At 45.0% G+C, this 10,020-nt stretch overlaps 1 protein-coding gene and 1 non-coding gene across 2 annotated transcripts; both read left to right on the forward strand.

Annotated features, from left to right (window-relative positions):
- The first annotated feature begins 2,217 nt into the window (after positions 1-2,217).
- TRNAM-CAU lies at positions 2,218-2,291 on the forward strand. The gene has a single exon. It is a non-coding gene; the product is annotated as a tRNA-Met (tRNA).
- Positions 2,292-5,440: 3,149 nt separating this feature from the next.
- Positions 5,441-9,726, forward strand: LOC116190028. The gene is made up of 2 exons (XM_031519708.1): positions 5,441-5,508; positions 9,186-9,726. Exons 1-2 carry the CDS (start codon positions 5,441-5,443, stop codon positions 9,724-9,726), a joined length of 609 nt encoding a protein of 202 aa, XP_031375568.1.
- The last annotated feature ends 294 nt before the right edge of the window (positions 9,727-10,020 follow it).

The following is a 10,020-nucleotide window of genomic DNA, read 5'->3' on the forward strand; positions in this document are numbered from 1 at the left end:
AAAGGAATAGCTCGCTGAATAGGTGTAGATGATTCCGCATGTATTCTTTCCTTATAAAAAAGTTTTTCCTGGTAATTCCAAGTAGGATGATTGTGACGTCGGTGCCGTCGATGCGAAAAGTAGAGTGTCGCCAAAGACGACGATTGTCCTCACACAAGGAGTGTATAGCAGAGTGTAGTTCGCTGATCAACCGGCCCAGTAGTGGAGCTTGTTTGAACCTAGGCCCTTATTTTGAGTTCAGTTTCTTCCTTTGATGGATTAGTCACTTTGTTAACAGGAGAACAGCCAGTTGGAGGGGAATAGTCCCAGCCAGATGAATCCCTTACGGCTTACATCCTTGTTTTCTATCCCACAGCTTCTTCTTTCGTTAAGGCTCATTTCGCCCATTCCGATTACTAGGCCGGCCTTAGGTCCTCTGCTGAAACTCGAGTAGGAAAGAAAACTAAATAAGGTTAAGCAAGCCGGAGTAGGATCGAAGAAAGAGTGTAGACTAGCCAAAAAGTAGGTATAGTAGGCGCCCCGGTCGGTAATCGAACTCTGTCGGAGGTGAAAAGAAGCGGAACTTCACTGCTTGTTTTGAACCCGTCGCCTTTGATGGGCAAGGAAAGAAGGCAAAAGGAGTAGAAAGCCAAACTTCAAGGGAAAGATTGACCTCAGTAGGTTCTTCGTCGTAGGTTCAAAGTAGTAGGTGAATCATAGGGCTCATGCTCATCTTTAAACAAAAAACATGGGGCTTTATGTCACGATTGAATCACAAGTCTCGGCTTAGCTCCATTATCTGACTACGCTACTCGATCGGGCAAGGTTGGTGAGAGAAGCGGGGAGGACAACCTCTTGTTCCTGACTCCATCTTCTTCGGTTAGCAGTATCGCCTTTTCCTGGGCCAGCTGCATAATCACGTATGTAGGCAAGTTATCCATAATCCGGTAAGTGAAGGAAGAGCTGTAAGTTAAGGTTTCATAACCTATCCCCGGGAGCAGCACCCTACTATACCCGCTCCTTACGTTACTATAATTCTGTTGAAAGTGGTGAAGTAGAAGAGATCGGAAAGGCGGGTATGAATTCCTCCCTTCGACGGTAAACTGGTATTCACTCATACCGGCACCTAACCGTCAGTCAGTCCAAGCAACTCGACATGAGGGAAGAGCACTCGTTAGTGCAATCCTTTGCCTTTGAGGGCCGGGGGAAGCAATGAACTACCCGTGGTAAGAGGGTCCCGCTATGAGAGTCCTCCCCATGCTCTCCTTGTGGTTCGCATGTCTCGTTCCCAACTAGATCCCGAATTCCTACTAGTTGAGAGGTCCGCCTAGCAGGATAACCTTCATGGGGAGCTCCCCTATGCTGGCGACCGTCAAGCCGGTTCTCAGCGCGGCGAAGAAAATAAGACCCTCATGTTCTAGCTACGAATCAAAGAAAAACGTTTGTCATACATAAACTCCGTTGTGTGGTGTTCATACTTTTTTACTTAAGAGATAATCGTCGTGCCGTTCAGTATTCACCTCAGGGTTCTGACTCAACTTATTCGCCTTGGGGAGAAGGAATCTCGTATTAAAGAGAGAGATCTGCCTTTTCCCTTAGGGGACAGCGAAGAGGTAAGCCTTTAACGCGTGCCAAGCCCTAGCTTTCAATATCCATCCCTGCTCTCAGTTAGTGCGTAATGCCTGCTTTTTATCGACAGTAGCTGATCTGTGCTTTCTAGTTCAAGTAGCAATTACTGTCAGTGAGGGATGGAATATCGTATTAAAGAGGTCTCTCTTACTACACCCGTAAGCCAGCTAAGAAGTAATGCTTTTAGTCCGTTAGTGACAGTAGGAATGCCGTGCAATCGATAAGTAAGATAGAGCGCTCCTTCTTTTCTTTCTTCAGGAATAGAAGAACGTGCATCAGAAAGTCTCAATTTCATAAGAGAAGAAAGTGTAGAAAAGGAAGGTTTGGATTCCCTTTTCTTGCTTACTATTTCCTCCATCTAAGGTTGAGGAGGTTGAAGCTTATAGGTAGTACCTAAGCGCTAAGAAGCTATTGGCCTATATGCTTAACACATGCAAGTCGCCTACTCATATTCAAAAGGCGCGACTTCTAAATAAAGTCAAGTTGAGCACCCGGACCGGAGGCTGCCCGCCCGGATGATGAATGTGATGTCAAAGAGGGGTTTGATAACAATGACCACTACGAACGAAGGACCAACGAGGATGAAGGAGGAGTTGGATAAGGGGAAGAAGCGGGGTAGAGTAATTGGTCAACTCATCAGGCTCATGACCTGAAGATTGCAGGTTCGAATCCTGCCCCCGCCTAATCACGTCAGAGACTTGATAGAGTCCTGCTCGTGAATCGGGGTTCTCAATAGAGGAGAGCAAGACGATAGATGGAAAGAATGCCATTGGATAACAAGGAGCAAACAGAGGTATTTAAGCAAGAATCACCGTCTTGAGCGCCTTTTGCTCAAGACGGTGCTATTATGCATCCGTTTTGAAGCTGGCCAGACCAGTACCAATTCCTGTAGTGGTGGTCAATATCTAGGGCTCCCCATCTTTCTTTCGCCAAACCCTCCTCTGGGCGTTCTAGCTATGGTGGCTGCTCCCTTTCTTTAAATACTCCTTCTCCCGGTTTTAGGGAAATTGTCTTTCCGACTTCCAGTACTCGCCCAGGGTTCTATTAGTTTAGCTAGTGAGGTAAGTCAGTAAAGCCAGTCCAGTGAGAGCACCGTAGATCAAACCTTCCGTTTTCGGTTGGTAATCGGTTCGGCTTCTAGCTCTAGTTCAGGCGGTAAGCTAGTACAAAAGGCCCCGTAAGGGCTTATAAGGGCGGATCACGGCACGGAAAGAAAGAAGGATTCCAATTAGAGTGAAAAGTTCATTTTCTCATTTTGTAGCCAGTAGAAATGAAATTCAAAGCCTACGCTTTTCAGCTGCCAAAATTGCTGGCTCGGGAGAGAGAGCTTACTCAAGCAGTAGCAGGAAGGGTACTATAGGCGAGCTCGAACTACCACTAGAGTAAGTAAAGGCGAGTAGATTCATGGCTCACCCGAACCCGATTCCTCTTGCTCTACCTATTAAGGCTGCACAGATGACTCGCGTCAAACTATAGAGAGCGACCGAAGCTCGTCAAGCCCCGATGGAATGACCTAGTTGGTGGCCTCTTTTTTAGTCTAGTAGTCATCGGGGAATAATCTGTCTGGGAGACGGCTTTCAAGACGCGGCAAGGACTGAAAAAATGGCGGGTCTGACTCTTTTCTGCAATGTCCCGGCGACATTCATTAGAGTCGTGAATGAGGTATTGCGCCCCTTTCTTGATGATTTCGTGGTTGTTTAGTAAGATTATATCCCTTTCTACAGCAAAACGTGGTCCGAGCACGTGCAACATCTGCGATCCGTACTGGAAGTCTTGCGAAGGGAGAAGCTATTTTAAAGATGTCGAAGTGCGGGTTCGCCGGGGCTTGTCTACCTCGAACACATCGCTGGAGAGTTATCGACCCAACCAGAATCAAAGCCATTGTGGACTGGAACAAAACGATAAATGTGACTGTGACAAGGAAGAAGAGTAAGTTTCCAGTGGTGAGGAAGGAGTAGGCTTTCAGGTTAGGGTAACGAGAGAATAGGGCTGACAGTTACTCATCTTGAGTAAGATAGGGAAAACTTCTTTTATTATCTTTCGGAGTGAAGAACATGGATTGCAGAGGCCGGCGGCACAGATAGCATTTCGTACATATGGACAATATATATATTACTATTACTAGTATCAGATACAGATAGATATTTCACTAGCACCTGTTGTTTACCTATAGCTATAAGCGGGAGAAGCTGAAGCTAGATCTGTCACGTATGAAGGAAAGAAGCACGTTAGATACCTCTTGGGCGTAGATAGGAGACCTGATCATACTCTTGACTCTCATCAATAGTGACGTTATGATTGTCGTTATTCTATTCCGATGGATTGACTGGTGCCCCAAACTCCTCTCTTTGGCTTATATCCATAGTCTGACTCGCCCCCCTCGGAGACGCTTTGAATGATTAAAACGAGCTTTTCACTCGAAAAAGAAGGAGAGTTGAACGCATCCTCTACTATGAAAGCTTACCTGGAATAAGGTTTAGAATCCTGATCATCCGCTTTAGCATAATTTCGTTTAAAGCATTTTTGAACTCGTTTAGGGGATGGATTTATCGAGTCCAAAAAATGGGGTATAAGGTAAGCCCCTCCGGGCCCTTTCACTTTTTTTTTTTGAATCAAAGCAGGAACCTCTTCCAATTTCACAGAATAGCCAAAGCTTAGTGCCCGTAAACACATCCATCGGTTTTCATCTCCCCCGAGTTTTCAAGTCCAGTCTTACAGGTACCAGAGCTATATATCCCTTAATCCAGTATTAGGTCACGGATACCAGTGAGGAGAGCCCGAAGGAGACAGAAAGAGACTCCCTTGAAAGAAGTACGATCAGAAGCGCTCCTACTTACCAAAAGAAAGTCAAGCCCGATGATTCTGTGGGATTACCCTTTTTTGATAGATTCCAATCAAGATGGAGACGTAAAGCCAGAATCGCTCGTTAGTAATAGGCCCTCTCTCTATTCAATAGGTGGAGTCGTGTCAATGCATCCCACCGTGCTTTATTGTTCGCCGATGAAAGAGAGAGATGAAGGGAGGAAGCGAATTCAAGGGAAGGAGAGTTTAGAATCAACGGCTACCAGGAAAGCAGTCTTTTGTGTCCACTCAACGAGACGAGCACGAGACAGTGCTTTCCGATTCGATCTTGTCTTCTTTCGCTTGGTTTCCCCAGGTGGTGCGGTTGGGGAGTACAGTAGAGAAGGCTCGGCGAGACCTCGATGCCGAGTCGTTCCAAAGTGACTTGCTATTGCTGCTGCAGTGCATCTTGTTCATCATCCAGGAATTTATCTAGAATCTTTGCCTTCCTTCCTGGAGTTGAACCAAATTGTCGATTGGGGAGCTCCTTCTTTCATTCTTCCCAGTCCCGTCCCTGTAATGAAATCCTTGAGAGGTTGAGCATGACTTTTCATCTGGGCGTACAATAGGTGAAGGTAAGTTTCCGCACAAGCAGTAACAAGATCAGCTCTTATTCCTATAGAAAGTCTCTTCTCTATACTCGTACAAACAACTAAGAACCTAACAGAACTTTTAAAAAAAGGAACTTTTAAGAAGGGGTTCTCGCCGGGAAAAAGCCCTTCTTTAATCAATTCACTAGCCGAGATAGATAGATGAAAGGGCAAGGGAAAGGAAAAGTGATTCTTATTAGCTTAGTTCAAATGGCCCTAGACAGATCATTGCTAAGAGAGAGATTGATCATTGGAGTTTAGTTAGGCTGACGAAAGGCAACGAAGAGATTTGCCCCCTTGCTTAAGAGTGGAAATTTGCCCTAGAAGGCAGACTACTGAAACGCTTGATGAGCGAGTTCAAGAAAGGTACAAGAGTACGGGAGAGTTCTTCTTTTGCAAGAATGGGCATTACCGCAGCTATTGACTCAGCTCTTAGAGAAGCCACTGCTATTGAATCGGGATTGCCTTGGTCTGCTTTGAATGAAAGAGATGTCCCCTTTCCCGCTCTTGATTAGGTTTAGTACGGGCATAGCTTAAGTCCTGACTCTCGGTCTTCTGGAGAGAAGTCACCATAGGTCCGAAGGAAGTTGTTGAAGGTGGTGGTAACTAAAGATCGCTTCTCATTCTGCTTTTGGGAGTGAAAGAGAAGGCAAGTAAGTAGACTTCTTTCTTTTTTGATCCTGTGTCGATGTTTTCATTGAGTCACGAACGATCTAAGTAAGGAAGCAGTTCTGGGAAGGTAGCGAAGTCACCCATTGAAGTGAGCCGAGAGAGTTGCTCTTCCTTTGTTCAATCAGTTGACTTTGCTGCTATCATATATAAATAGTTGTATCAGATCGCTACGCCCCTTAGGCGAGTTCCGTCACCGAGGGGAGAGAGCAAGTAGTATGCCATCGATCAACTCTTACTTTGATCCTGGCAAGGGCAATGAAGAAAAAGTCCCTTCCTGTAGCTTGGCAGTAGGATTAGCTTGGTTAGCAGCAGTGGACGAGTCAGTGGAAGAGCCGGTAGCTTCGATTATCAAATTGCTAAGTTTATTCTTAGCTCTCGAGGTAGTTAGTTCAGTGGTGAGGCAACTCAATACTCAATTAAGTAAGTCACATATTTCCTTAGTCATAAGGTCTTCCTGGTCCTATCGAACCAGTCACTTCATACCTGGATCTTGTCCTTGCCTTAGCGCCTTAGCTTTCTTGGGCTAGGAACGAACCAGATAAAAGTAGTAGCCTAGCAGTGATAGTATGCTTGAAAGCTTTCCTAGCTGACAGTATTGCCTATAGTATAGGCCTATAGTATAGTAAGTAGATTGATTCGGCATAACCATAAGCGGTCTTGTAGGCCGGGCTAGTAGTTGTGGTGAGGTACTTGGGAATAAGAACTCCTCTTTTCAACCTTTTTCCCGTTTCCGAAAAAAGGAAATTGAGAAAGTTTCACGATTGAACTCTCTTTCTATTAATGGAAATCCCATCGAAAGAGATGGGGGGAATCGAGAAATGGATCTTGTCACCTCTGCTCTGCCTCTACCAATTGGAGTAGAGCAAAGAAAACTCTGTCTGCTGGTCAACATTTAATAAGTCCTGCCCAGAGGTAGGCATCGATTGAAGAAGAAAAGTCTCTATATAGAATAAAAAAAGGAGCGAAGCAGCTCGACTGGTTGGAGAGGAGATCGAACAGCATAGGCTGGTAGTCTTTCCGTCCTTCTCAGCGAGATTGGATAGGATTCCCTTTCTTTCAGGAATTCTTTGTTGTATAGAAATAGGAAGAAAAGGCGTAGCTCTCTTTCTGCTGTTAGCAGGATTCGTTGCTATTTCAGCTGTTGTAAGAATTCTACTAGTTGGGAAGACCGGGAAATGGAAATACCTTTTCTTTCTCTTTCTAATAAAGAACCCTTTCTCCGAATACCGGGCACTAAGACGAGTACTGGGATCTGTCTTTCGGCAATAAGGAATAGTGAGAGCGCTCTTGGTGCCTTAGAAGGACATTAGGAAAAGGCCTAACCGCTCCAATTGATAGAGTGGGAGTAGGAGCTAGTTTTGGTATTTCCCACGCGCTATACTAACATAGAGGAGCTCATACGATCTCACACCCTGCAGAAAGAAAGGGAATTTAATTAGGAACAATGCCCAGTGCCAGAAAGATAGGCTTTTTTAGTTTGAGTGAACACCCGGTTTTGAAATAGAGGTTTTTCCTAGCTTTCGACCTTTCCTTGATTGCCTTTATTCCTTTCGCTCCGCACCTTACCTTGCATCTAGAATAGAATCTATGACATTCTAATTTTATAATATAGAGATTAGGAACTTTCACCCCAGATAAATACGGTGGCAAACTGGAATGAGACCAAGCCTTACCCTTCGAACTTAACAGCAGCATCAAAGCACTCGCACTTTCTCGATGGGATTGGATTCATAGCCCAGTTTCGTACAAAAAAGGGAATAAACTTTCCTTCTTCTCTGACGAGGTAGAAAGAAACCTAGGTTCGGTGTGCTTCGTCTGTAGTACTTAGACCTGGAACTGAGACCTTAGCGCAACTCGCCTTTTTCAAGGATTAGCCTTTTTGAGTTGAGCCTATTTGGTGACAGATAAGCCATCTAACCGTTCATCAGACCATAGTTATGCTTTCTTTGCTCCATACGAAAGGAAATTGTCTCAGCTTCCTAGCTCTTGGAAGCGACTACTTGCTTTTTTCTTCACAGCTAGGAGTGAAAAGTAAAAAAGACGATTCTGTGCATCTTCGATGAGTCAGACTAGGCTATGATTCCCAGATAGGAAGAAAGAGCATTCGCCACTTCAAACTAGTCACTATAACTCCCTCCTTACTTAGATCTTCGTGACCCCGGGGATAAGTTGGCTTATGGAACTCCTAACTTACCATACTTCCTTTTTTTTTCTTCTCCTGTTCTGCGCTTGAAGGCAGTCCAATAGCACCGGATTCATTATTCCTTTTTCACCCCTGAAAAGGGATTCGTGAACAACTGCAGCGGAGATTCCAAAAAGACTAGCTTATGCTCTACCATAAAAAAAAAGAAGATAAAGTTAAAGAAAGCCCTAACCCCTATAGCAAGAGTAGTGAAACTAAGCGAAGAAAAGAACTTCTGCATTGATTGACTAAAGCAGGAAGAGCAGCCCTTCTGACTGAAAGAAACCTCCGAAACGAAGGGGACTAAACAGGAACAAGAGGGATCCACCGAAGAAGATCCTTCTTCTTCCCTTTTTTCTCAAAGTCAATAAAGGCTAAATCCTTCATAACCCTACTTTATTACTCACGGGGCTGTAATTGCGTAAATAAGCAAGTAGCATTTAGAACATAATCAATAGCAGATAATAAAAGAAAATGGAGTAGCTTGCGGGCTGGTCGATCAGCCAGTTGGAGTCAACTTCCCCTTCTCTTTCTTAGACTACTTCTTTCTTAGACGAAATTTCATAAGAGAAGAAAGATCGTAGCGTAGAAAGTGAAAGTCTTTCTTCCTTTCTCCTCCATCTAAGGTTGAGGAGGTTGAAGCTGCCAAGAAGTTGCTTAGCGCGAAGAAGCTATTGGCCTATATGCTTAACACATGCAATTCGAACGAAGTTTTCTTGGAAACTTTTTTTATTAGATAAGTGTTCCGTGTACCCACCTACTCACTCGCGGAAGAGAAGAATAGATCAGATCCATTGGCGGGGGTGACTAACCATGGTTCGGCTGTCGCCCTAAGGTTACGATCCGTTGGGTTGGGAAACCAACCTGGATCCACTTTCCTCCAAGAGCCATACCGATTGAGAAGGAGATAAAGTTGAAAACAACCGAGATCGGATCTCTCACGGAAATTGTGAGGCCCCAATGTGGTCATTACTTATGTCATTCTTGTGCAAAATTGAAAATAAAAACTACATGAAAATTACCATGCAACCCACAGAAAATGATTGGAAGATTGATAAAAACTCTTGCGAATTTAAAAAATCTTTTTGTTCGCATTTCGATCGTTGTCTTTGTACTTTTTTCCGTATTAACCGTAGTCTATTTTTGATTTCTTGTATTCAGCATTGATTTGAGTCTGATTTGGGGAAAACTAAAATCAATCCTACTGGTCAGGTCGTTCCGCGTTCTGGTAAGTCGGCTTCTTGGTTGGGAGGTTCCTATTTTCGTTCTTGTTTTTCTTGTTGGTTCGGCAGTAGGTTCCAGCTTGCACATGCAGGAGGTCAACCTGCTGCCAATCCTGCAGCGGAGCAACCCTCCAACGTGCCGTCAGGCAGTGAAATGGCGGGTAGCAGTAGGAGCCCCGGTTGGACTACTCTTTTCGATTTTGAAGGCGAAGAAGGGGCCCAGCCGGACCCCCAAAACGCCCCCGAGAATCCAGTAGCTCCCGGGGAAGCAGATATTCTCCCTCCCGTACCCTACCCCTATCACGAGGATGAAGTGATCGGAGGCGATAGTGTTCTATCTATACGGGAGCGCCTCTTAGGATCACACTCCAACCGCTCGGCAGAGGAGATTTACTTGGCCCATCTTGACGCAGAAGACCGCTTCGAAGTCAAGGTGGATATCATACGGCATATGGCCGTACTTGATCCAAGTGGCGATTGGGAGGGACGCGGGGCCCGGGCCCTGGATAATCCACGTACCTCCACGGGAGAGGACTCCTTAAAGAATCTCTCTCGCCTGCGAGACCAGCTCCATGATGGGGGAGTACAATCCGATGCCTTTAAAAAATGAAAGGAAAAGGTTTTCACGCGGGTAGCGGATCTCGATGAAAACTCCACGACTTAATCGATTGTCGTGGCGCTGCTGGATGCTTCTGATCAATAGAACAGGAAGATGAGTCAGCCAAAAAGAAAGACCACCAAAAGTAACGACCACCAAGATAGGCATAGTGATTCGATCTTTTGATCACCCATTTTTGAAAAACCATTTTTGGGGGCTTCCGCCTTACACACGGAAGATTGGATTGCCTGAATCACGAGTATTATATACTGTCTTACGATCACCTCATATTGATAAAAAGTCCAG

This window comes from Punica granatum, unplaced genomic scaffold (genome assembly GCF_007655135.1).
Source record: "Punica granatum isolate Tunisia-2019 unplaced genomic scaffold, ASM765513v2 Contig00107, whole genome shotgun sequence".
Taxonomy (NCBI): Eukaryota; Viridiplantae; Streptophyta; class Magnoliopsida; order Myrtales; family Lythraceae; genus Punica; species Punica granatum.

Coding starts and splice junctions, on each gene's coding strand:
- LOC116190028 (XM_031519708.1), top strand. CDS start 5,441: ATGGGCATTACCGCAGCTATTGACTCAGCTCTTAGAGAAGCCACTGCT. Junction 5,509..9,185: donor ATTGAATCGGGATTGCCTTG/GTCTGCTTTGAA, acceptor TTGGTTCGGCAG/TAGGTTCCAGCTTGCACATG.